The 26264-nt window shown below is 49.3% G+C and overlaps 6 protein-coding genes across 6 annotated transcripts, besides 15 other annotated features; 4 read left to right on the top strand and 2 right to left on the bottom strand.

The window, feature by feature from the left end:
- Positions 1 to 237: 237 nt before the first annotated feature.
- EKO05_0008949 (uncharacterized protein) lies at positions 238 to 1069 on the top strand (the record flags this gene model as incomplete). Its single annotated transcript, XM_038942112.1, has 2 exons — positions 238 to 918; positions 974 to 1069. The coding sequence occupies 2 exons, from the start codon at positions 238 to 240 to the stop codon at positions 1067 to 1069; spliced, it is 777 nt and encodes a 258-aa protein (XP_038795566.1).
- A 1628-nt stretch (positions 1070 to 2697) lies between these two features.
- EKO05_0008948 (uncharacterized protein) lies at positions 2698 to 3891 on the bottom strand (the record flags this gene model as incomplete). Its single annotated transcript, XM_038946665.1, has 1 exon — positions 2698 to 3891. One exon carries the CDS (start codon positions 3889 to 3891, stop codon positions 2698 to 2700), a length of 1194 nt encoding a protein of 397 aa, XP_038795565.1.
- A 2021-nt stretch (positions 3892 to 5912) lies between these two features.
- Positions 5913 to 5946: a tandem repeat.
- Positions 5947 to 7312: 1366 nt separating this feature from the next.
- Positions 7313 to 9539, top strand: EKO05_0008947 (Prolyl oligopeptidase; the record flags this gene model as incomplete). Its single annotated transcript, XM_038942117.1, has 2 exons — positions 7313 to 7383; positions 7436 to 9539. The coding sequence occupies 2 exons, from the start codon at positions 7313 to 7315 to the stop codon at positions 9537 to 9539; spliced, it is 2175 nt and encodes a 724-aa protein (XP_038795564.1).
- Positions 9540 to 11388: 1849 nt separating this feature from the next.
- EKO05_0008946 (uncharacterized protein) lies at positions 11389 to 13308 on the top strand (the record flags this gene model as incomplete). Its single annotated transcript, XM_038942121.1, has 2 exons — positions 11389 to 11695; positions 11747 to 13308. 2 exons carry the CDS (start codon positions 11389 to 11391, stop codon positions 13306 to 13308), a joined length of 1869 nt encoding a protein of 622 aa, XP_038795563.1.
- A 65-nt stretch (positions 13309 to 13373) lies between these two features.
- Positions 13374 to 13505: a tandem repeat.
- A 46-nt stretch (positions 13506 to 13551) lies between these two features.
- Positions 13552 to 13572: a tandem repeat.
- Positions 13573 to 13865: 293 nt separating this feature from the next.
- Positions 13866 to 13930: a tandem repeat.
- Positions 13931 to 14292: 362 nt separating this feature from the next.
- Positions 14293 to 15571, bottom strand: EKO05_0008945 (uncharacterized protein; the record flags this gene model as incomplete). Its single annotated transcript, XM_059637430.1, has 4 exons — positions 14293 to 14643; positions 14693 to 14773; positions 14834 to 14865; positions 14914 to 15571. The coding sequence occupies 4 exons, from the start codon at positions 15569 to 15571 to the stop codon at positions 14293 to 14295; spliced, it is 1122 nt and encodes a 373-aa protein (XP_059493413.1).
- A 684-nt stretch (positions 15572 to 16255) lies between these two features.
- Positions 16256 to 16301: a tandem repeat.
- A 983-nt stretch (positions 16302 to 17284) lies between these two features.
- Positions 17285 to 20535: a dispersed repeat.
- Positions 17837 to 17840: a direct repeat.
- Positions 17841 to 20135: a long terminal repeat.
- Positions 17841 to 23472: a mobile genetic element.
- Positions 17950 to 17993: a tandem repeat.
- Positions 19793 to 19826: a tandem repeat.
- Positions 20623 to 23873: a dispersed repeat.
- Positions 21179 to 23472: a long terminal repeat.
- Positions 21288 to 21316: a tandem repeat.
- Positions 23473 to 23476: a direct repeat.
- A 377-nt stretch (positions 23874 to 24250) lies between the features above and the next one.
- Positions 24251 to 26101, top strand: EKO05_0008944 (uncharacterized protein; the record flags this gene model as incomplete). Its single annotated transcript, XM_059637429.1, has 3 exons — positions 24251 to 24310; positions 24366 to 24715; positions 24769 to 26101. The coding sequence occupies 3 exons, from the start codon at positions 24251 to 24253 to the stop codon at positions 26099 to 26101; spliced, it is 1743 nt and encodes a 580-aa protein (XP_059493412.1).
- Positions 26102 to 26264: the final 163 nt, after the last annotated feature.

Genomic DNA, 26264 nt, shown 5'->3' with positions numbered 1-26264 from the left:
GCGTGCACCTTGGGCAATGTACAGCAGGGGCGCAGGGGCGCCAAGCAGGCGTCATCGGTCACGCACCCAGCTACTGCAAGCGCCCACAGCAGGTAATGTCGTGTGTACATAACACGAACAAGTCGCATCTTTTCACTCTGGAAGTATGCAGCGTTACCCACCTGTATATCACCTACAGCATTCATTGTCTCGTGTCAAGGATCTCTCCGCCAGTACTACCGAAAATCGATCCGAAAGATGACGTACGACTCCGATGTTGAGAACGGAGGTGCTGCAGACGAACGTTCCCCGATGCTACGGAGGTCCTCGGAGGCTGCGAAACCCTCGGGTGAATCCTCGAAGTTCTGGACTGTTTTGCACTTCTTCGGCGGTGGTATTTATGCACCTGATGCTTCGACGTACGACCCAATCGAAATCCTTCTCAACACCGACGATGCAAAAGAGAAGGATGAGCTGACAGTGAAATGGAGAGACAACAAATTGAGCGAGCTGAGCTTCATTGGTGTTGTTGCGGCGCTCTTGGCAGGAGTACTCACGTCGACTGGGAGTTGGCCTCAAGTCCTGCCCAGCGGACGTGAATCGCCGTGGCCAATCAGAACAGCGTGGTACTGCGGCATCATCTTATCGCTCTTCAGCATCCTGACGGCGGCCGATCAGACCGTGCGTCTCCATCGCCTGTCTGCTCATCGTGATGGGTTGGATGGTATTCGACGATTGTTGGCCAAGACCAATGGTGAACGGAAGCGATCCAAGAAAACTGGCCGTCGAGCCCCCAGCCTGCTCCAGGTCTTCACTTGGCAGATGCCAGTGATGTTTCTGACAACAGCTACGATTAGCATGATCACAGGCATGTTCCTCCATGTGTGGTCTGCTACAAGGCATCTTGAGACAGCAGAGTGGTGGGATGACAACTCCAAAGTATGACCGCCAATACTCTATGACCTTCGCGAAATCGAACTGACATCAACCTTAGGTTGCACTCACATTCACGGTTGTGGCCCTCACCTCGGTTGCGTTGTTCTTTGCGGGCCAGATCTCTCTGTATACCCCAGAACAGCGCAGGGAGTAGCTCATTGGAACGACAGAGATGGCCAGAGCTCATCGATACCGCCCGACAGTGCCCGTGCAGTGCTTCGCGTGCATTCAACGTGACCAAAGAAGATCATACGTCAATGATATCCACCCAAGACACCATGACCTCGTTCTTGCTCAAGTCCGAGAGGTATGGCTTCCCGAATCTTTTCGAATAGATCATGTCAAACTCCTGGAGCCCGCAATGACCACACCTCTCAAGTTCTGGATCTTCTATCTGCTACTAATTAAGACGCTTAAGAGTCTAATCAGTCGCTTCTTACAGCGCTACTGCGAAGAGCACTATTAGATAACAGGTTTTAGTAAGCGAGATTAGAGATATGTATTACGCCTAACGGACTCATAGCTAGTCACTGGCTGTGTGTCTACACTGTATCTATTCGGACTAGATGCAATTTCAGAGTCACTTTCGTCCATGAAACGCATAGGTATCGTAGGGGTCGGAACGACTACAGTCAGAACATCAGCTTGAACGATGATGGAAGATTGCTATGACACCTCATTTCAACAGCATAGTGCATATAAGCAAGTTAGGGTTATGGTCACGTTCGCTATTTACATTTGCTCTAATCGCGTTATACTCTTCCAACCCTTCTCCTCACTGCAAAGCTACCACCCGAGCCAAAAAAAAATGCCAACTGCACTCTACCTTCCCCCACAATCCCGCCGAAGTAATCTTGTGACGCCCGACGCTCCCCATGAAACATGAAATGGTATCGTCAGGCCATTCTTCTAAGCCTCAGCTTAAAAAGTGAGAGCTACTATGTCTTGACCATATCTCTCCAAGGGACTTTAAGCTTCTACCTAGACGTTCTCAGCGATTGCAAAAGTGCGATTCCCGGTACATGACAACAGGCATGCGCGAGTCGCGCACGGAATCCATCTAGTACTCGTGTCTTACATGCGAACCACCATGGACCAGTAAGAGCTCGAGTACCAGCAGCTTCAGGAAAGCTGCCCTATCTAGACGTGTACTGCAAGCACGCTCTCCGAAATCGGTATCTCGGTAGATAGATGGGTTTTAGCTGTGATGTTGCAGAGATGGGGAAATGAACGGGGGGACGTCGTCGCTGGGATGCTTTGTACGAGAGCTGCTGTGGCTGGGGGCAGACATGCAGTGAAGAGCATGAGGATTGTGATCTTCGTGTTGAGCGGTTCTGCACTTGGTGTGTAGGTGGGGTGCCAGAGGTGAGGAAGAGGCGTGGTGAAGCATTTAGGCTGGAATGCTTAAGTGGTTCGTGCGCACGGTATCGGGCCTTGTTTTAGGAGCGCAAAAGACCTGGGCGTGGTCAGATTTACGTGAAGCAGGTGTTAGGTATTGAGAGATAGTGGTTGTGGTTTCAAGCGAGTTGTGCTGGAAATACGATTCTAACCTGATCCGCTTGTTACAATACAATACAATACAGTAATGGTACATAGTAGCACACGCAATTACAGGGAAAGAGCTGGATTGAGTTCAAAAATCAAACCGGGGTATCAACGCCCATGTACGCCATCGCTACAATTGCTGTCGTAGCACGATTGGTGCTGTTAGTGGGCCTCAATCTGGTCATTCGAGGCTCCAGTCCCACTAGTCTCACAATACTGCTGGCGCGTGTGAAGTAGTCAAGTACGGGCGTACTCATAGACATCTCCACTCTCGATGATGTCACCCCAGCACCACATACAAACAGCCCTCTTCGCATAGTGTCCACACCGACACATGCATGTATCTGACCCCGGAGCTATGCTCGCAATACTACGCATGGTTGACTCTTCATTTTCGTAGCACTTCACACACTGCCAGCGATCCAGAATACGGCTTCGCAGCGAACAGTGACACTCCCTCAGGACCTGTGCGCTTCTGTCGATCTGTTTGCTGAGCCACGGCAGCCTCGGCAGCTCGGGGACTATGGCTTTGTATCCTTTCGGCGCTTCCATGGAACAAAACTCGCAGAGCATCAGCTTTCGCTCTTCGACTGTCTTGCAGAGCGACCGAAGTACGGGGGACGGGAAACCGAACTGGCTCGAGGCAGACCACGTGCGCAGCGAGACGATTCCTAGATCGATGTCCAAGACGTCGCTGATCTTCTCTGGCGCGGCAGCCTGATCGGAATCGAGAGGCATGTCGAGGAAGCCCTGATCATGATACGGACCGGCTGTACTATCGGTTGCTGGGTTTCGCCAGGCAGGCAGTCCAGCGAGTTCCCTGGGGAGGTGGTGCGGGCTCAGGATAGCGACTTCGAAAGGGTCCAGCAATACAAAGCCGGAGAAGTTTGGGAGGTCATTAGGATCGCTTGGTGCCTCGTAGATGGATTGGTAGACGCAGTGGATGCGGCATTCGTCGCAGGTGGTGACTTTGCAGCTAATGCATGGTCGTGACTCGACATTCGAGCGGCGAGAGGTGGTGCTGCAATATGCATATTCAGTGCACTCGTAGGCATAGAAGAAGGTAGACCTTTTATGGTGCCGTTTTCGGACCGCGACGCCGTTACCGCTGCAGCGCAGTTTGCTCAATAAGTTGTCGACACTTCCCGGACGAGGGAACATGGCGTTGTGTGTTGCTTTACAGGACAACGCAAGAGAGAGGAGGTCGCTGGGTAACAAGCAGGAAGTAATAGATTCCAGAAGGCCGTACTGGCCAAGTATCCTTGTTAAAGGGCATGACGGCGACTCGTTTCTTGCTGTCGCCCTCAATGTTGGTGCCTTTGGCGTCGCTTGCCTCAGCGCTCCTGTCTTCACCGCCTTCTTCTGTGGGAATGCGACAGCAGTTTCATCCATCGAGAGCTTGCGTTTCATCGGCCGAGCTTCAGGTCCCATCGCCCACGAATTGCGGTTGGAAGGTACGTAGTGTTTGTGTATACTGAATGAGGAAGGGCCCCGTTTAGCAGTCGTTCACTGTCATTGAAGCTCGAAACGGGCAGTACAAAGGAAGAGCAACCTTGTCCGGAGTGGTGAAAGGCGCTCTTAGTCATCTTCACAATCACCTCGAATAACTTGGACTTGGGTGACGGCGTGAATATGGGGCAGACAGGCTTGGCATAAGTGTCACCAACGCAAACAGAGGGGAGCAAGGTGAGCATGAGAAAAGGAAAGAGCACAATTGCAACGTACATTATAGTAACGATAGAATATGTGTAGCCTCAAAGCGTCTCCTATAACGCTTGGCATATCCTGCACTGGAGGTCTGGATCCATCTTGTATATTTTGTATGTCCGGTGGGGCTGAGGCGGTCCTCAGAAAACTTTTTATGGAGAAGCAGCAACGCGCGCAGCTCGAGCAACGAAGGCGCAAAGATGAGAGCAGGCAACGCTCCGCTATGGTTCACCGTGCTCACAAAATCGAGATGGAGCTATGGAGCTTCGAAGCTATGGAGAGGCATAGGGGCCTGCGCGCAACTTTTGGAGTAATTGTCACGAGCAGCACCGAAAATTATACCGGAATGTTGCGGAGCGCTTTCCGTAACGGTCCGGTGGCTCGCCTCGGCTGCTCCTGCCCTCCTCCGCTCGCCCTGCAGCTTCATCACTAGTATCATCGCCGTTCGCATCAACTACATGCAAATCTTACTGATGTTACTCTGGTAAAGATCGAGCGTTTTGCTAAGTGAAGACGCTGGTAGATTGATACTCTTCTGTGCTATAGGCGCAGCAAACACAGGATTATCGTCTTTCAACTTGAGCATGTACAAAAGCTCTGCCATGAGCGCAGAGGATCTTGACTACCTTGCACACTTGATCTTGCAATCTCTCATTCATTCTCAGGAGCAAAGCTGCTTGCAGGGTTTGTGATTCACAGCAACATTGGTACCAAGTATCAGAAGATAATGTATCTGGCAATGTCAGGTACTACTATGCGATCTGGTCCGGTAACATTTATACTATCACACTGACATAATGTGCAACACATCCTGCCCCGCGAGTGCTTTCCCCAAGAACAGCATTCTTGACATGCAGCCAAATCTCCGGCTGCCGTAGCCTGCTTTAGTTGGTTGTTCTTGGCAAAGTCTGAGGTTTTCATCTCAAGAAGAGTGCTATGTATGAAACAGAGCGGAGTCAAAATCAGACCAGAGAGATAAAGCAGGCGACCTGTTATTGGCGTAGGCGGTGCTTTGCCTTGCAGCTCATTGTCGCGTGCACGGCAACTGCAGAACAACACAACGACGATCGAGGCATGCTCGCTAGGACTTACTTCACGTCGAACTAACTCAAGGCCTGCCTTCCTGTCGCCCGAGAATACTGTACGTTATCTTCGTCTTGAGTGTAATCTACGCTGAGGACGCAACACACATCCACGCACGCGAACAAGCTGCAACAGGTGCGCAGCGCGGCAGATGCCAGGACCACATCCTCTCATGTCTTTTCACTGCTTTTACACTTTTTGGTTCGTGCCAACGTGGTCTGTCTCATACTTGGTAAGAGTTTGCTCTTTCCGCAGCATTGTACCGCCCCAAGCTCAATGCCCAGGACGCAGACCCTGCCACGCCACCGTTCTGGTCGAGCATCTCATGCACAAGGCTCTTTGTCTCCACATCTGGAAGCTGCATGTCTGCTTGGAAGTTGGCGAGTCTCATACCTAGCTGAGCCAGACAAGGCATGCCAAGCTGATGGCGTAATGCCAGCCGTTATCGCGCCCGACTTCGGAGTCGCAGTACTTATACATTGAAAAGCCCAAGTTTCATGCACGACGAGCTGATAGCCGATCACGATACGAACAACGTTGCTTTCGGGGGAATGTGGCAAGCTTTGCAACGACCGTGGACTGCTAGCAACGCGCAAGATTGGAGCAAACACCAATGGAACGGTGAACGATCTACACCAGAGTGTGAATGAGTTGAACGTAGGGAAAGCAAGAGAGAAAGACAGAAAGAGAGAAAGACAATGTGAAGGCCTACGATGGTGGATCCACAGATGCAAAGATGAACGACCAGTGCAAGAACACATCTCGACGATACTATACTCTGCACCTTGGTGTTGTTGCTGGACGATGGTGATTGCAATGCCAGAGAATTGATTGCCAGGAGGGGGAACGTCACGACCTTGGTCTAAAAAACATTGGGGAATACAGCGACAAGGAACTCGCCAGGAACGACCGAAAAGTCATCTTAGGGTTCCGTGCGTTCCGTGACCTCTGGAACCTCCCTGGAATCTGATCTCGGATACCGGTAATACTACGTCCTGCCATTCTAGGTACCAAGACGCACCATACACATGGCGAAATGCAAGCCTCATATGTTGGTGGAACCACGCAACGGGCGAGCCTTCACGCCGCTGATGGAGGGCCTTGGAGTGTTACTGGGATTGCTTCCCAATCCGAATTCGATTTCCGGACGATAAACACAGTGAGCGGCCCACCCTTATCGCAAGCGTCAGCACACTGTACGATTGCATCAACATGGGAGTTGGTTGCCAGGTCCTCGGCACCGCACCATGATGGCGAACAGGAGGGAACGAGGCCGGCTTGCAGACAGCCCCAGCAAACGTTGCTGCTAGCAATGATGGCGTCCACAACCTCTCAACGAGGTGTGAGCGACTTTCGGTCACCCCTGTCAGAAAGAAGCCGGGGTACCGAGGCAGTCCCTTGCCCAGCCTTCTTTCTTCTTGAACAACACCTTGGACGAACAACAACCTCGCGAAGTTGCAGACGCAGAAGTATCGATTTGTAACAAGTAACACTCACTCATTACATCGGGGCAATTTTGTGTGCCATCAAGCACGCAAGCCGATAGAATGGTACCTGCCTATCTGGGGCTAGCTGCTCCGCACGCCACCATTTTTTCTCCAGTCGGCCTCTCTTGGCAGCCGACGCCACCAATCTGGGCGTGAGCTGTGAGGGCCGCACGTGACGTTTCACCCGCCAAGCCGTCTAAAGCGGCGGGCCTGCGATTGCGGGCGGGCTGGAGCAAATGGCGATAGGCGGCTGGGAAACACGCTTTTTGGCGGCCCACCTGCACCGAGCTTATTTGTGAGTCGGTAGAAGTAAGCTCCTTCAGGAAGGAGACATTGTGAACTTGCTCAGTCGTTGGTCAAAATGATCTAGGGTCCGGGATAGGACTCCATCGATGGCACAACAGGCCACGGCCGTATCATGGTCGGCCAGGTACGACACAGACCCCGCGGGCGATATACGGTTCCTGGTTGCCATCCCAGCATCAAGGGAACTACAAATAAGCTCGCTGCCGTTCCCGGAGCTTCCGTTGCCATCGACCCTCATCAATTGAGCTCAGCAGAAGCAGGTCGTCACAATGGCAATGGCACGTTACCTCGGAATTGCTTCGGCATTGGCTTCCACCAGCCTTGCTCAATTTACCCCAGAGTACGTCGCCGGCTCCGACTCCAACATGAACTGAAATTGACAACCACAACAGGAAGCTGATCGGTGCGCCCCGCCGTGGTGCGCTGAGCCCCAGCGGCGATGGATCTGTTGCTCTGCTGTCCATCTCGCAGTACAACTTCTCTGCGACCGCTGGCCACTCCAGCTGGGGACTTCTTGACCTGAAGTCTGGAGAGTTCAAGGACTCTGGTCTCAACTTCAGCGAAGTCAACGAGGCTGCATGGATCCCAGGCACTGACACTGGCATTGTCTACATCAACGGCACCAACGAGGAGATCCCCGGTGGTGTCACCATCTGGATTGGAGACATCAATGACCCATCTAAGAGCACCCTGGCTGCTTCTCTTGATGCCCCTTACAACGGTCTGAAGATCGCAAAGACCGAATCTGGCGACATCCACTTCCTCGTCAATAGCCTGGCCTACCCCAATGGCACCGCCGTTAACCCCAAGACCGAGGTCACTCCTAAGCACACGGGACGCTTCTACAAGGACGTCTACGTTCGTCACTGGGACACTTGGCTCACAAAGAACCGCCACAATGTGTTCGCTGGTGCCCTCTCTGCGAACGCCAGCTACGGTCTTGCTCACCCTGGTCTGCGCAACTTGAACCACGCTGTCAACTGGACCACTACCAGGTCTGAGACTCCAGTACAGCCGTTCGGCGACTCTGGTGATTACGCCATTTCACCTGACGGCAAGCTCTACGCTTTCCTTAGCAAGGCTCCTCAGCTGAACAAGGCCAACTACACCGCCAGCTACATCTACCTTGGCGAGGTCGCTGGCACAGCTGCTCCAGCTGCTTTGAACGGGCCCGGCTCCGAAGCTGCCGAGGCTGGTCACCAGGGTGCTTCTGGCTTGCCCTCGTTCTCGCCCGACAGCTCCAAGCTTGCCTACGTTCAGCAGGATGAGGACTACTACGAGTCCGACAGGTGGCAGCTGTACACTGTCGACGTTGCCCCAGCTAACGGCAGCGTTGCCACCAGCAACTGGAAGGGTCTCTCCGCTGGCTTCGATCGCTGGGTCCAGGGCCCGTTGACTTGGGCGCACGATGGTTCCTCTATCTACACGACCGCTGAGGACTACGCTCGTGTCAAGATCTTCAACTTCCCCATTACTGCCAATGCCAGCTATATTCCAGAGCCTTTGACCTCCAACACCTCGGTCTCTAGTTTCTCTCTTCTGAAGAACAACGACTTGCTCGTTACCGCTTCGGCCATCTGGACACCTGTCGAGTACTACACACTGACCAACGGCACCAAGAACACTATCTTCTCTGCTGCCGAGAGCGATGAAGAGTTTGCTGACCTCAGCGCCGACCACGTATCCGAGATCTTCTTCAACGGATCCGACCCGAACTTGAAGCAGCAGCTCCACGCCTGGGTCATCAAGCCCAGCAACTTCGTCGAGAACAAGACTTACCCTCTTGCGTTCTACATTCACGGTGGACCTCAGGGATCGTGGGGCAACTCTTGGTCAAACAGGTGGAACCCGGCAGTCTGGGCTGACCAGGGCTACATTGTAGTCGCACCTAACCCAACTGGCTCGACTGGTTTCGGCCAATACCTTACCGACGCCATTCAGGGTCAATGGGGTGGATACCCCTACTATGATTTGGTCAACGCTTGGGAGTACATCAACTCCGAACTGACCTCTTTCGTCGACACCAAGAACGGCATCGCTGCTGGTGCTTCTTACGGAGGTTACATGACCAACTGGATCCAGTCCAACGACCTTGGTAACAAGTTCAAGGCCCTCGTCACCCACGACGGTATTTCCCAGACCAAGGCCGCCTGGGGCACTGAGGAGCTTTGGTTCATCCGTCATGACTACAACGGTACTGTCTGGCAGTCTGAGGCGTACGAGAAGTGGAACCCTTTCAACCACATCGCCAACTGGTCTACCCCTCAGTTCGTTGTTCACAACACCCTCGACTACCGTCTCCCCGAGAGCGACGGCATCGCTCTGTTCAACGTCCTGCAGAACGTCGGCGTGCCCTCGCGTTTCCTCAACTTCCCCAACGAGAACCATTGGGTCATCAAGCAGGAGAACAGCTTGTTCTGGCACAAGGAGATTTTCAACTGGATCAACCACTACTCCAAGGGTACGCCTTTGGACGATGAGCCTGCCGGTAATTAAGTGGTGGATGACACGAGATTACGATGCACCAATCAGGCGCTCACGAGATAGCATTAACCTTCAACGTAATGACGTATAATGATAATGAGTTTGTTGATCTAAGTTTTGCACTTGGTGCATGTGCAGATGCCGATGCTCACTTTTTGTCGTTATCTTCTACCAGTCAAAACTTACTCAATCTTGGCAAGTACCGCCATAGTGGAATCATGCACTGAACTCGGGCAGCCACTACCGGCTGTACTTTACATGTGTAAGATTCGAAACTGTGCCACTTACGAAACCGACAAACAGCAGCCATTTATTGTCAGACTACCATTCGAGCACGGAAGGTACTCGGTTGACAGCTGCACGGATCTCGCGCTCAAAGGGTCGACCGAATCTCTTGGCATAACAGATCCTACGACCTGGTGCCTGGAGGCAACTTGACGAGTCAGTGTCGCCAATATGTTTACAGACAAATATCCAGATGGCAGCAGCTGGCAGCCCATGATACGCCGTTCGCAATGGAGATACACGCTTGGCAAAAACCTGGGCAAGTTTGGCAGACCCACGGCGACAACCAACGACCCCACCAGCACGAGTCCATGGTCTGATCATGCACGCGAGCCCCCAACATTGTTCTTGCAGGATTCCATCGAATCTCTGGAAGGGTAATGGTGTGCGATAAGCTGTCAATCCTGTGGTCTTCGACAGTGTCATCCATCGCCACATCACTGTCGCCAAGCCTTCCTCCTGCTGCGCAACAAAGAGAGGGAATTGAATACGGGCGGGGTTCCACAGACGCTGCTTCGAGTAATGAGCGCTCCGAGTACAGGTTCTCATGTGTCAACCAAACGGAAATCGACGGATTCTACGGCGGTAAGCGCAGGCAGTTGGCGCTTCTCATTCCCTCTTGTCTTCAAATCACAAGCTCAACTCCAACCAGATGATGCGCTGCTTCGGTCGTAGGACCGAAAACGTGAGGAGATATGCAGGGGCTGGGGGGCGCGCTGAGCGCCTAACATGGCATCCATGCACTATGCGATACTGGGGCGCCGAAACTGCCGCGACCGCAGACCTGCCTGTTGGGGTTTAGCGGAGCCCAAGTATGAAGCCCTTTGTGGTGGGGAGGCTTCGGTGGAACATGAGCGTGCTTGGGGTGCTTCGATAGAGAAGAGGGGCGGATTTTGCCTGTGCCAAGGGGCGGCGCTGGGCGCCCAGTCCGAGCGGTCTCCAGGATTCGAGGAGACGGGAACTGCACGCAGGCAACGAGCGTTCAAACCAACAACAGCATTTTTGGATTTCGAAAACGACATCGAGCTGTGCATAGCACGCAACAGTCAGACTCTTGACGATCCTGGCCGAGTATGGCCCGACAGCAATACCGGTGATGCCGCTGCCTGTTTCTTCATCACGATAAGCCTGAGTAGCAGTGAATGGTTGTCACTCTGGTGATCGTCCTCCTCTGCCAAGCTATACCAAGCTGAGAAGCAACATCGGCAACTGGGCCTCAGTCTTTTCCTGGTCTTAGCATTTGCTAAGTGGCTGTCGTGCTCGATAACGCTGTTCGCGCGAAGCGGTCCTATCCGCCGTATGATCAAGAGCTAGTGTGATTGTAACGTCCCGTTGGAACTCACCTGCTGGATGCAGGTGTGAGGCCAAGACGTCTTTTGCCTCGTTGTTTGCCGCCGCGAAAATGGTGGGGAGTCAAGTATTAAATGGAGCGTGTGCCTCCGCTCGTAGGTTTTCTGGTTCAGCAGCAGCTCGTCCCCTTTTCCAGCTTGCCCCGGCCAATCACTTTCTTCGAGAAAGTCGAACCAGAGTGAAACCTTCCAGTGTTAACGTCAGTACTCGGAGACAGTAATCCACCATGGCCGCCGCCGCCGGTCCGAACCAGGTCGACATGGCCCTCAGCAACGAGCCCAAGATTGCTACACCTCTCTACGAGATGAGTGAGAAGCAGGTTCTTGCTGGCGAGAAGCGCCATTCCTCTGCCACCAGCCACAGCATCAATGCCGCTCCTGTCGAGTTCGAGGCTGATCTCGAGGGAGAGACACCCACCGAGGAGGAACTCAAGACGTTGCGTCGTGTCTCTGGCAAGATCCCTTGGCAGATCTTCACCATCGCGTTCGTCGAGCTCTGCGAGCGTTTCGGTTACTACGGGTGCCAGGTTCTGTGTATGTTCCCATATCGACCTACCCTGCCGTCCTATCACTAATCCAAGACAGACACAAACTTCGTCCAGCAGGACCTGCCCGTCATCGACGGTGTAGTTCAGTCTACCGGAAAGGACCCGCGTTCTGAAGGTCAGCCTGGTGGTCTCGGTATGGGCCAGCGTGCCTCGTTCGGTATCGGTACCTTCAACTCTTTCTGGGCCTACACTACTCCCATCATCGGTGCCATCATTGCCGATGAGTACCTCGGTCGCTTCAACACCATCTTCATCGCCATCGCCTTCTCTATCATCGGTCACATTCTGCTCATCATCTCGGCTATCCCCAGCGTGCTCACTGGCAACGCTGCCATAGCTCCCTTCATCCTTGGTGTCATCGTTCTTGGATTCGGAACTGGCGCCTTCAAGGCCAACATCTCGCCTCTCATCGCTGAGCAGTACAAGCAAACGAAGCCTCGCGTCATCATCGACGCCAAGACTGGCGAGCGTGTCATCTCCGACCCCAACATCACACTCTCGCGTATCTTCCTGTACTTTTACATGTTCATCAACATCGGTTCTCTTACCGGCCAGATCAGTATGGTCTATGTTGAGAAGTACGTCGGTTTCTGGTGCGCGTGGCTTCTGCCCACCATCATGTTCTGTGGCTGCCCCGTCGTTCTCTGGGTCTGCCGTCACAAGTACCACAAGAGCCCCCCCACCGGCTCCGTCCTCATCCGTGCGTTCAAGCTCCTCGGTCTCGCTACCAAGGGCAAGTGGTCCATCAACCCCATCACCACTCGCAAGAACTTCAAGGGCGAACGTTTCTGGGAAGACGTCAAGCCCAGCCACCTCGGCAGCAACGCACCGGCGTGGATGCAGTTCGATGATGCGTGGGTCGACCAGGTTGCCCGTGGTCTACGTGCTTGCTCCTGTTTCACCTGGATCCCTCTCTACTGGTTATCTTACAACCAAATGAACAACAACCTCACCTCGCAGGCCGCCACCATGACCCGTAACGGCGTGCCCAACGATATCATCACCAACCTGAACCCCATCTCGCTCGTCATCTTCATCCCGATCGTTGACAAGTTCCTCTACCCTGCTCTCCGCAAGGCCGGCATTCGCTTCACACCCATCAAGCGCATTGCGTTCGGTTTCATGCTCGCCTCGCTCGCCATGGTCAGCGCCACCGTGATCCAGTACTACATCTACCAGACGGGTCCCTGCGGCAACGAGATGAACTCGTGCGACGAGCCCGCACCCATCAACGTGTGGACGCAAGCGGTGCCGTACGTGCTAGTTGGATTCTCCGAGATCTTCACATCCATCACCGGTCTGGAGTTCGCCTTCACCAAGGCGCCCAAGAACATGCGTTCCCTCGTCACCTCGTACTGGCACTTCATGTCCGCCTTCTCAAACGCCATCGGTCAGGCGCTCACCTCTCTGTCCGAAGATCCCTTGCTCGTATGGAACTACGGCGTCGTTGCCGTCCTGGCCTTCATCGGTGGCATCCTGTTCTGGTTCCATCAGAGGCCGACGGACAAGCAGGAAGACACACTCAACATGCTGCCGGACTCCAACTACGTCGGAAAGGACGGGAGGCACAGTGTCGAGGACCCGGACCGTGCTGCATAAGGCACGGGTTGTGTAGCTCGAGGCACTGTCTGGAGATGACTTGTCAATGTTGGAATGTATACATGATGCTTGTCATACTTGTCATGCTTGTCATGCTTGTCATGCTTGTCATGCTTGTCATGCTTGTCATGCTTGTCATGCTTGTCATGCTTGCCATGCTTGCCATGCTTGCCACGCTTGTCATGCTTGTTATGCTTTTTATATTAGGTACAGAGATAATACCTTAAAGATACCTATTTGTTTTAGTAGCTAGCTAGCTAGCTACAACAATGCAAGAAAGAGATACTATTCTTACCTTACCTTTGTTAATCTAGTTATCTGCAAACCCTTATATGCTCTTATAAGGAAAGACGCCCTATATACTCTTATAAGGAAAGACGGCCTGTATGCTCTTGTGAGGAAAGACGGCCTAATCATTGTTGTACACGCGATGACCGGTGTGGGGGGTCGCATACCATCTTCCGCCAGTCCAGCGCGGCTACTCGCAACCGCGCAACAGCAGGACGATGCGCTGGGGCCGAGTTGGTGGAGGTGAAAGAAGGGGGAGGTGAAAGAAGGGGGAGGTGGCTGAGTTGGAGGGGGTGCAGGTGGGTGAGTTGGAGGGGGTGAGGAGGGGGTGAGGAGGGGGTTGTTGCGGGACTGGGGGGTTGAGGATGGGTGTGTGTGGACTGAGATGGTGGGTACCGTCAGTGCGCAGTGATGGTCTAACTTGGAATGGTCAAGGGCGGAGAAGGGGCCAGGTTGGGTAACACGGAACAAGTCGATTTGACGTTTCGCTTGAGTTGTCGGGGAAGAGAAAAGGCCGGAGAAGAGTCGACAGCGGATCTATCATGTACTGAAGTCTGAAGATGGGCTCAATGGCCCCGACATATTCACAGTGAAGGTTTGTAAAGTATGAACCAACGGTGGAGGGGTATCTTGCACGCTAAACGCTCTCGTAAAAACAGTCCAGCTCAAGTGGGAGTGGGTGGTGAAGCAGCCTGTCTAGGTAGACGACAATTCCGAATTCTCCGAGGACACCGATCCTCCCGCAAACTTGTTCATGACCACTTTCTCGATATCTTTTAGTAAGCTGGTTTTCAAATCGTTCAGCTCTTTCCTTGCAGCAGCAGCGTCTCTTTCTGCGCGCTCGACCCGGACTTTGGAGAGATGAAGGTCAATGTCACGGCTGTGTACAAGCGCCTCTGCCAGCCTCATTCTCTCTTTGGTAGCGGCTAGCTTCGATTTGATCTGTGCGCACTCCTGTTGTAAGCCGCTGTAAGCATGCTTGAGCATGGTTTCGTCGGCAAATACCTCGTCCGTGGGGGACAGAATGCCTTCTGACAGGTTTGATGGCTGAGAGCTGTTAGGTCCTGGTGCACTTGAGGTGATGGCCAGCGGGTACCTTTCGGACGTGGCTGGGACGTCTTCTTGTTGAGAAAAAATCGGTAACAGGTGACGGTGCACTTTCGGAAACTTGCGAGGTCTGCAATATCGACGTCAATTCTGGCGAGGTCCGCAGGATTTGTGCAGCGATGGTGCGTACCTTCCGCGAGTGGTTGATTCGCTTGGGCTTAGCTGATGGAGGTCAGTGAAGGTTGGTAGCGGGTTGATACGTTTCCTTACGGGTTCCCTGTGGTGTGTACTCCTCCCGCTCTCGCTTGATTTTTGTGGGCAGCTCGAAGCTGTCTCTTTCACCTTCTCGCCGCGCGGTGCCGGGCCTCGAGGCTGTGGATGGCCGGTCGCCGTCGTTGCCGATCCAGTCGCAAGCTTCTCGGAAATTCTTGGCAAACCATCGGGAGTCGTTCTTGTGCCTTACTAGTTCATGGACAAGCTCGGAGGCGACGAAGTAGTACAGTATGACGGCAGAAACGCGGTGGATAGCCTTGGAACCACCAGTGTCGTCGCCGACTTTGCTGAAGGGCGAGTAGAATGCAACATTGCTTGTGGCACGAACAGGGTGCAGTTCCGGCTTGCCCTCGACCGTCACCTCACTCAGGCGGTAGAAAGTAATCTCTGTGTCGTGTTCATGAACATGGGCGACCACCTTGGAGTCCTCGACATGGTCGCCGGGGGCGTAATCGCCGATCACAAGCAGCTTTTTGTGCGTGGAACGACCGAGGGACCTCTGAATCACTCTGTTGAAGGATGTGTCGTCAATATCAATGTACGAGACTCTCGAGGCGCGCGGGAGAGCGTTGAAGGCGTCGGAGAACTCGACTCGCGCCCAGGCCTGGATGTTGGCGAGTGTCAAGGGCGTCTTTTGTTCGTTGAAGTCGGCCATGGTAGGGGTCAGGTGACCGATTGGGGGGCGCCGAGGGCTCAAAGGGGCAGGCAATGGCCGTCGTCACTCCAGGAGGACACTGGGATTCAAGGCATCAAGGCGCCAGTGGATCAGTGCGCTGTGGCAGGTGCCAGCACGCGTGCAACGCGTTGTAACGTGTTTGAGGTGGATGGTTGAGCGAAAGTCGGTGGCGGCCGAAGATGGACGCCGCTTAGCGAACGGGTGCGGCGGGGTAGGTGGGTAAGCGTTAAGGTGGTCGAGGCGCCAAGCTGGGAAGGTGGATGCCAAAATCGAAATCGGCCAGCTCGTGGTAGCCTGATGCGGCGGAAGAAGGAGTTGAGCGGTGCTGGCAACAGCGGGAACCTCGGCTTATGAAGGCTTGTGAGGTAGTCGAGCGAAAATACGGTTGAGTGACGAAGCTGCTGAAAAGAAGTGGACAGGCTGTCAGGCTCAGAGTCAGAGCCATCTGTCCAAAGCTTCCATGGGGGAAAGTCGGCGCCTCAGCTGCGGCAAACCTTCTGTCCACCAGCTGTCCTTGCCCCTCGGACTCCTTGGACTCGCTGCACCGCTCTGACGCAAACGGGCCTGATGGCGACACCGCATTCTGTCTTGTCGTGGCAGCAGTGCGTGACGGGCGAATAGCGCCATGGCTCCAAGTTGGGGTGTGGCGGCTGCTTGCCACCCAGACAGAACAAGAACAAGAAGAAGAAGAGGGGGACCAAGGTGAAGAGCAAACAGTCCAACGAGAGAGTCAGAGCAAGTCGTCTTTGGTAATCACCCACAGTCACCCTACGCCGCTCTGCCTGCTTGCCTGCTGCCGTCCACGCCTCCCTTTCTTCGGTCCCTCTAGATCAGCTAAGCCGCTTCCGGCCTCTGCCTCGGCCGGGACGCTCTTGCCGGCCCAGGGTTCGACTGCTCTCGAGTCACGGCTCGGAAATCCATGCTGACATCAGCCTCTGGAGTCTGGACCACCATCAAGAGTGCTGTGTCCTTCATTCACCATCACTCATCAAAGTCCAACAGAACCCTGAGCGCGTCGCAGCTGCATACCAGTCTGTGCACACTTCTGCTGTCGATACTTCGTCTTCAACAACGCCTGCTTTCTAGACACCAACTTCTGTCTCCTCTCTTCTCAAACATCATCATCTAGCGCTCGTGATAGAATGTCATCATCAACCTTTGCTGAATCGTATCCAGCACCTGGCTGACACTCGCCTCGACACCGCAGATTCAAGAAAGCATGTGCAACAGCTTGGCCAGGTTCTTTCGCCTGCATCACAACACCTACCGTACTCGCTCACCCTACGGAGCCTACCACGGAGAGCAGCGTCGATCAAACCCCAATGTTGTATGGATCATGTCTGCGCAGCTGAAAAGCACGCACGGTGGATTGGCCGGCGACGATCCGGAGCCTCAGCCGGCGGGACTCGGATCAAATTGCGCAACGAGAAGAACACTACCAGGCCGTGTCCTTGCATCTGCACGCACATTGCTCTTTGCCCATGGAGTTTTGCCTGAGGTTGAGCTGGGAAGCTGAAACTGATTGCACGCGAGCACTCGGCTGTCAGCAACGCAATCTGCAGCGGCCCGTCTTGTGGTCCATGCCCGACCGGCCGCGTCGCCGCATCGTCCCCAAGGCCTAGGATCCCTTGCTCGTTCGACTTTGTCTAACTGCGAAGAGGCGTAAGCAGGGGGTTGTGCGCAAGCCGCGACTGGAGGGGTTTAGATGAAAATATTCGAGTCGTTACTATACGCCGGAAACTATCCAGGGGTAGTTTGGCGTAACGCTCACCCCTGACTGGTGCCGGAGGGACTTCGGATAAGACGGAAACTGCACGCTGCAGAAGAGGGGTTTAGATAAAAACTATGATCTGAAATATTTGCGTTAGTAAAGGCTGTACTGTCTATTGTTTGTTAGCAGTTACTTACTAAATATAGACTACAAAACCTGCTTCTGCGTTATCTAATTTATAAGCTAGTATCTCTGTACTACCTCTAACAACGTAATTACAGTTGCTACAGCAGCTGCTGCCCTGCTAGCTAAGTTAGATCCTAGTACGCAACTAAAGTGGCTATAGAGACCTTTAAAGCGCTACACTATACGCAAATTAATGCCAGATATATAGCTACCTAAGGAACAAGGTAGGATTAATAACAAGACATTCTGCTTCTTTACTTAGTTTACAAAAGCAGAGATGCAGAAGCTAGCTTAGAGTCTTAACCTGCCTACTAAATACAGTTAGGATAAGAGAACAAGATTCTACAACGCATCTGTTAGCTTACTAGAGGAAGCCTTATTAGTGTTCTGTTAGCGTGCTGCTTACCTACTTACCTTTAGTTATCTTATCCCTACTTTTAGCTGCAGCTGTACGTGGCTAAGTATAGTATAGAATAGTGTTTTAGAGTACTTATAGGATATGTAGGGCTTATAGATAGAGCTTAATATAAAGATATTAAAGCAGCCAATAATAGAGGCTTGCTGCAAAGCTGTGGGGGGGTTGCTAGGAGCCGCTAAAGACCTTATCTTTAGCTTTGTTAACAGGACTAAGATTAGAGTCTGCTAACCTATATTTAATAATTAGTAACTGTACTACTTAGGTTATAAGAAGCAACACTTACTTAATTATATAGCAATTATCTTACCTAATAGTCTCTTTAGCAGCTACTTCTTAGGCATCCTATCCTCTAGTAGGGACGTAACTGTATGTATAGTCTTAGACTTTAGTTACTAACTTAAGGAGCTGTTAAGCTAGTTACTAGATAGTAAGTACTGATACGTCTACAGAGACGCAGCTTTTAGAAGCTAAGATTATATACTAGGACCTTACAAGGACGTTAACAGTAAGTATTTAACACTAAAGCAGAAGAAGATTAATTAGTAGTTGTTAACTAAGTAGGTTGTAGTTAAGTAAGGCTTTAGTGGCGTAAAGAGAAGCTTTAAATTGCTACAACTACGTACCTTAATAGTAATAGGCCTATTACTAGTTAGGTTGTATATACTAGTCTTTATATTTCTGTAGAACTACTAGACTTATATAAGAGGCAGGAATTAGATCTCTTAGGCCTTTAATATAGCCACGCTGTTGTTAGAGGAGTATTTAAGCAGAAGATTTAAGTTAAACAGTAACGCTAGGGATTAATAGTTTTGGGTAGCTGTGCCTAGCTGTACAGTTACGTTTATAATAGTAAAAAATAACATTATTAATAAGATTAGTAGAAAACTCTATATTGCTTACTGCGTGTAAGTAATAACTATTAAATTTGTGTATATAGTAACTAAAAAGTTAATAGGTAGTAAAATTATTAGTATTTTGTATAGCTGGCCTACCAAAATACTAAAGAATCTAGGCAGCAGAATCTCTATAATTACCCTAAAAAAGTAAGGCTTAGTGTAGGGCAGCAAAACCTAGGCGCCGCAATCTCTTACTGCCTTTCTAATTAGGTAAAGTGTTGCTAAATTAGCATAAAGCCTGTACAGTAGCTTAAAGTTAGTAATAGAGTAGTAATAGCATTTGCAAAAGTATTAAAACTTCCTTACAGCCACCTACACGCCTTAATAACCCTACCTTAACTACTATAACAATACTATAATATTAGTAATACTAGTGTTTATCTGCTATATTGTCTAACTCTGCTGCTTTAACTACTTGTTAATATTCTCTTCTAGCGCCTTAAGGCGCATCTTAGTCTTAGTTTAACTCTGTTTAACAAAGCTCTAGAGGTTAGCTCCCCTACCTAAGGTAGCTACAGCAGCAGCTATCTTAGAGGCACTAGCTTTAGTTGCTTAGACTAAGGTTTTAATAGACTTGCTAACAGCTTTAGCAGACGCCTTAGCTTACTGCTTAAACTTCTTCCTAGTACTATTTAGCGTTAATAAGCTATAATTTAACTAAGAAGCGCTACTACAAGTAACTAACTATAAGCGCTTAGTGTCTTAGTTAGTCTAACTATTGTTGCTGCTATCCTCTACGTTAATAGCATTGCTTAGTTTATTAGAGTAAGTCTTTACTAACCCTACCTTAGCCTTCTACTTAGCAGTCTGCTGCAGCGTCTCTCTCTTTTTACGCTTACTAATGTTTAACTTTGCCTTAGTAACAATATAAGCTAACTGCTCTCTTAGGATATTAAGGTGCTCCTAGTAGCTGCTATATCTTATCTCTTTACTAGACATATTGTCTACTTTAATCTTAGCATCTTAGTTACCTATTATAGTGTTAAAAAACTTTATTATTACTATTTCTAATATATTGCAATTGTCCTTTATAAACATCCTCTAGATAAATTAATAGAAGTTACTCTTACTCTATAGGTGTAACTTCTATATATAAGACGTTGCAGCTATCTCTATAAGTACTTACTTCTCTAGTAAACTTATATACTTAGGTTAAGTCCTACCTTAACTATCCTTAGGTCTACTATTATTAGGTGGCACACTGCTACTTCTACGCAGCTAGTTTAACAATACTGCTGTAACATAACACTTAGCTTTAAGGACTTATTTAACAGTAAGGCAGATAGGAGTTAAGGCTAATAAGACGTTATAGTTAACAGCTATTAACAACAATATAGGCAGATAAGACAGTATTGCTAGTAATAGCAACTAGGGGTTAATAACAGCTACTTCTGCAGTAGAGGCCTTAATTTTAGAAGCCTACTTAGCCACCTATGTAAGGGTGCTAGGGTTAAGCTGTTAGCTATAGGTTTGTAAACCTAGTAGGTTACCTATCTTTTAACTCTAGTAACTAATTAGCTTACAGCAAAAAATCTAGTTTACCCTACAAGTTTACCCTAAGTTTGTTATAAACTTGTATTTGCACGCTAAAAGGGTAGCGTTGTTTTTGTCTTATCTAACTTAGAACAGACTGTCTAGTAGGGCCCCCTGACTAGTCTTACGCCACCCTACTGACTTATTAACAGAAACAGCTATCTGTTACAGAAAAACCGATCATCTAAACCCCTCTACTGGGGCAAAGCAATCTCAACGGTTGTTACCTGGAAGAAATTCGTTCCACCTTGCTGCCCCCAAGAGGCGGCTCACCAGTCTCCTACATTAGAGGGGTTTAGATGAAAATATTTAAGTTGTTACTATACGCTGGAAACTATCCAGGGGTAGTTTGGCGTAACGCTCACCCCTAACTAGTGCTGGAGGGACTTTAGATAAGACGGAAACTGCACGCTACAGAAGAGGGGTTTAGATAAAAACTATAATCTAAAATATTTACATTAGTAAAGGCTGTACTGTCTATTCTTTATTAGTAGTTACTTACTAAATATAGACTATAAAACCTGCTTCTGTATTATCTAATTTATAAGCTGGTATCTCTATACTACCTCTAACAACGCAATTACAGTTACTACAGCAGCTACTGCCCTACTAGCTAAGTTAGATCCTAGTACGCAACTAAAGTAGCTATAGAGACCTTTAAAGCGCTATACTATACGTAAATTAATACTAGATATATAGCTACCTAAGGAACAAGGTAGGATTAATAATAAGACGTTCTGCTTCTTTACTTAGTTTACAAAAGCAGAGATGCAGGAGCTAGCTTAGAGTCTTAACCTACCTACTAAATACAGTTAGAATAAGAGAATAAGATTCTATAATATATCTGTTAGTTTACTAAAGGAAGCCTTGTTAGTGTTCTGTTAGCGTGCTGCTTACCTACTTGCCTTTAGTTATCTTATCTCTACTTTTAGCTGTAGCTGTACGTAGCTAAGTATAGTATAGAATAGTGTTTTAGAGTACTTATAAGATACGTAGGGCTTACAGATAGAGCTTAATATAAAGATGTTAAAGTAGCTAATAATAGAGGCTTGCTGTAAAGCTGTAGGGGGGTTGCTAGAAGCTACTAAAGACCTTATCTTTAGCTTTGTTAACAGGACTAAGATTAGAGTCTGCTAACCTATGTTTAATAATTAGCAACTATACTACTTAGGTTATAAGAAGTAACACTTACTTAATTATATAGTAATTGTCTTGCCTAACAGTCTCTTTAGCAGCTGCTTCTTAGGCGTTCTATTCTCTAGTAGGGACGCAACTATGTGTATAGTCTTAGACTTTAGTTACTAACTTAGAGAGCTGTTAAGCTAGTTGCTAGATAGTAAGTACTGATACGTCTACAGAGACGCAGCTTTTAGAAGCTAAGATTATATGCTAGGACCTTATTAGGACGTTAATAGTAAGTATTTAACACTAAAGTAGAAAAAGATTAATTAGTAGTTGTTAACTAAGTAGGTTGTAGTTAAGTAAGGCTTTAGTAGCGTAAAGAGAAGCTTTAAATTGCTATAACTATATACCTTAATAGTAATAGGCCTGTTACTAGTTAGGTTGTATATACTAGTCTTTATGTTTCTATAGAACTACTAGACTTATATAAGAGGTAGAAATTAGATCTCTTAGGCCTTTAATATAGCTACGCTGTTGTTAGAGGAGTATTTAAGTAGAAGATTTAAGTTAAACGGTGACGCTAGGGATTAATAGTTTTGGGTAGCTGTGCCTAGCTGTACAGTTACGTTTATAATAGTAAAAAATAACATTATTAATAAGATTAGTAGAAAACTCTATATTGCTTACTGCGTGTAAGTAATAACTATTAAATTTGTGTATATAGTAACTAAAAAGTTAATAGGTAGTAAAATTGTTAGTATCTTGTATAGCTGGCCTACTAAAACACTAAAGAATCTAGGCAGCAGAATCTCTATAATTACCCTAAAAAAGTAAGGCTTAGTGCAGGGCAGCAAAACCTAGGCGCTGCGATCTCTTACTGCCTTCCTAATTAGGCAAAGTGTTGCTAAATTAGCATAAAGCCTGTGCAGCAGCTTAAAGTTAGTAATAGAGTAGTAATAGCATTTACAAAAGTATTAAAACTCCCTTACAGCCACCTACACGCCTTAATAACCCTGCCTTAACTACTATAATAATACTATAATATTAGTAATACTAGTGTTTATCTACTATATTATCTAACTCTGCTGCTTTAACTACTTATTAATATTCTCCTCTAGCGCCTTAAGGCGCATCTTAGTCTTAGTTTAACTCTGTTTAACAAAGCTCTAGAGGTTAGCTCCCCTACCTAAGGTAGCTACAGCAGCAGCTATCTTAGAGGCACTAGCTTTAGTTGCTTAGGCTAAGGTTTTAATAGACTTGCTAACAGCTTTAGCAGACGCCTTAGCTTACTGCTTAAACTTCTTCCTAGCACTATTTAGCGTTAACAAGCTATAATTTAACTAAGAAGCGCTACTATAAGCAACTAACTGTAAGCGCTTAGTGTCTTAGTTAGTCTAACTATTGTTGCTGCTATCCTCTATATTAATAGCCTTGCTTAGTTTGTTAGAGTAAGTCTTTACTAACCCTACCTTAGCCTTCTGCTTAGCAGTCTACTGCAGCGTCTCTCTCTTTTTATACTTACTAACGTTTAACTTTACCTTAGCAATAATATAAGCTAACTACTTTCTTAGGATATTAAGGTGCTCTTAGTAGCTGCTATGTCTTATCTCTTTGCTAGACATATTATCTGCTTTAATCTTAGCGTCTTAGTTACCTATTATAGTGTTAAAAAACTTTATTATTACTATTTCTAACATATTGCAATTATCCTTTATAAACATCCTCTAGATAAATTAATAAAAGTTACTCTTACTCTATAGGTACAACTTCTGTATATAAGACGTTGCAGCTATCTCTATAAGCACTTGCTTCTCTAGTAAACTTATACGCTTAGGTTAAGTCCTACCTTAACTATCCTTAGGTCTACTGTTATTAGGTAGCATACTACTACTTCTACGTAGCTAGTTTAATAATACTGCTATAACATAACGCTTAGCTTTAAGGACTTATTTAACAGTAAGGCAGACAGGAGTTAAGGCTAATAAGACGTTATAGTTAACAGCTATTAACAACAACGCAGGCAGATAAGACAGTATTGCTAGTAATAGCAACTAGGGGTTAATAACAGCTACTTCTGCGGCAGAGGCCTTAATTTTAGAAGCCTGCTTAGCCACCTACGTAAGGGTGCTAGGGTTAAGCTGTTAGCTATAGGTTTGTGAACCTAGTAGGTTACCTATCTTTTAACTCTAGTAACTAATTAGCTTATAGCAAAAAATCCAGTTTACCCTATAAGTTTACCCTAAGTTTATTATAAACTTATATTTGCACACTAAGAGGGTAGCATTGTTTTTGTCTTATCTAACTTAGAACAGACTGTCTAGTAGGGCCCCCTGACTAGTCTTACGCCACCCTGCTGACTTATTAACGGAAACAGCTATCTGTCACGGAAAACCCGATCATCTAAACCCCTCCATTGGCCAACGCAGACACGCCGAACTGCTGTTTGTTTTCTCAGCCCTCTCCACAGGCTTAAGCCTACTTTGACGACGCTGAGATGAACACACTTCGCGTGTAGGATTGATTACTGCAGCCCAAGGCGCCACAAAATTGCGGCGTGTCCTGCGATACGGGCGCTTGCTGCCAGTCTTCCCGTGCGACAGTGCTGTTGGCCGCCACGAGGGCCGTCTTGCAGCCCTCAAACTTCGTGTAACCATATTGCTTGTTGCCATCTAACGCGTCGCCGGTCGTCGCAACCCCACCTGGCTCTTTGTCGACGCCGTCTCAGGCTGTGCTTATCCTAACGTGTTTTCTGTTCACCCACCGAAGCCTCAGGCTTCGCTCTGTCACGACAAATGCCTCGCTCAAGCACAGTCGCCGCCAGATGTGCTGCGCTAAATTCTTCCATCGCCCAGGCAAGCCTTTCTGCAGATCTGCAACCATGAACTCGCTGACTAAGGTGTCTCGCAGGTGATTCCAGACATCAGCAGCTTCGCCAGACAGGTGCGCGAAGCCAGAACCGACCTGAACGCTATCAACAATGATCTACAGATCACCAGGACCGGTCTCGGTGTTGCACAGGATGACTTCTCGACCTTTGGGTCCAAACTTCCCACCGCGCTCATCCAAGCTTTTACTCAAATCTTGGACTCCAGCGACGACACCAGCGAGCGTTTGCACAAGTCATTCCTCAAGCTGTCATGCAGTACCTCGCCAAGAGACGACTGGCGCATGCTGAAAGTCGGCAGCCTCGTGACTTTGCGGCAAGATCTGGAAGCCTCCAGGATTGTGCTCGACCTTGCTGTCGATTATCTTTCGTTGTAAGACTGCATGTGACTGTCAATCAGTGCTGGACCCACGCTGACCGTACCAGGTTTGGTCGCACTGACACCATCGACTCGCTTGATTCACTTATCGAGAGCTATGTTGGTGATCTGACCGCGTCTACCGATGAGCTTCTGAAGCGAACCGACATGGAGGAGATCCACGTCAACCAGATTGCCAGGGATAGGCTCAAATCACTGTTACAAGCAGTCCGCCTTCTCCGATCATGCATCGTAGCTATGTCTAGGGATGGCGCATCTCCTGTGTCTAAGCCGGACAGAAGGACCACCACACCAAGACCTGATTCACTGGAACCGGTTTTAGGCGAGTCGCGACGCAGTGGAAGTGGGAGGAGCACTCCCCCCGAGGTAATTACAGGAAACAAGGTCTCTGACAAGGGTATTGGCGCATGGCTCGCAGATGTCCCTTGTCACCAGGAAGCGCAGCCGTTGACACACTCCATGATCATCAAGGTCACTAACGACAGATCACACTCTCGAGCGACATCCCACAACACCTTTGCGCCCTCTCACGGTACCTTTTACACGGATGACGGCGTCTCATCCGGCCGTACTCTGGTCACACCCGAGTTGAGAGATTCTAAGCTTAAGAAGTCGCGAAGCTGGTGTTCAGAAGCATCAACTCGACTCGACGTCAGAATGAAAGCAAGAGCAAAAACAAGACTAGCCCAGGAGTACTCGCCGACAGCGTCAAGCTCCGATATTTCCGTCTTTTATAAAAGAATCACCTCGGACAAGATTGCTGTAGCTAAAGGGAATCGAAAGGACTTGGACATCGACTCACGGATAGGTGTCGACCGTATTCTTGCCAACATTCCCTCCGATGCCACATCTGCCGAAGTCGAGCGCGTCCTCTGGGAAGGCGCCAACCCCATGGTTGCACATCCCGAATTCGGCTTCTTCTTTATTCGCGCAGCCCATGACATGTCGTCAGATATCCTGCGGGTACTAATGGAATACGGCGCCGACATCACACGTACAACATCGAACCACTACCACTCCGCCATGCATGCCGCGGTCCTCGGCCGCCAGCTCGAAATCGTGAAAAGCCTTACATCCCTTGGTCATTCTATCGACGCCACCAACACCCTTGGCGAAACCCCACTCCATCTCGCCGCACGCACACCTGGCGCAAACGAGATTGCAAGGTTTTTGGCAGACAAGGGCGCAGACGTTAATCATGAAGCGAACGATGGGAACGCCCCGCTACAGATGGCGCTCAACGCGAAGGGGCTGGAAGGTCGAGAGAGAAGCTTGATGATTGAGTTGCTGCTAAGTCACGGGGCCGAGGGGCAGCTTAACCGAGATCTAGAAGGCAGGAGGAGTAATTCAAAGGGCCTGAAGGTGATGGGTATTACTTGACTTCTTGTGTCGAAGCTTTTTGGGGGACTAGCACACTATGAACCCCCTTTTGTAGAATACCTTTATTCTTCAACCGTGCTCGCCTGGATGCGGGCTCAATCCATCTGGTCACCGAATATGGTGAGCTGCTTTCTTGCGTCGAAATGTTCGTGCCTATCAACTG

The sequence above is a fragment of the Ascochyta rabiei genome, chromosome 16, assembly GCF_004011695.2.
Source record: "Ascochyta rabiei chromosome 16, complete sequence".
Lineage (NCBI taxonomy): Eukaryota > Fungi > Ascomycota > Dothideomycetes > Pleosporales > Didymellaceae > Ascochyta > Ascochyta rabiei.
The sequence above is the reverse complement of the archived record's forward strand: the minus strand, read 5'-3'. Positions and strand labels throughout refer to the sequence as shown.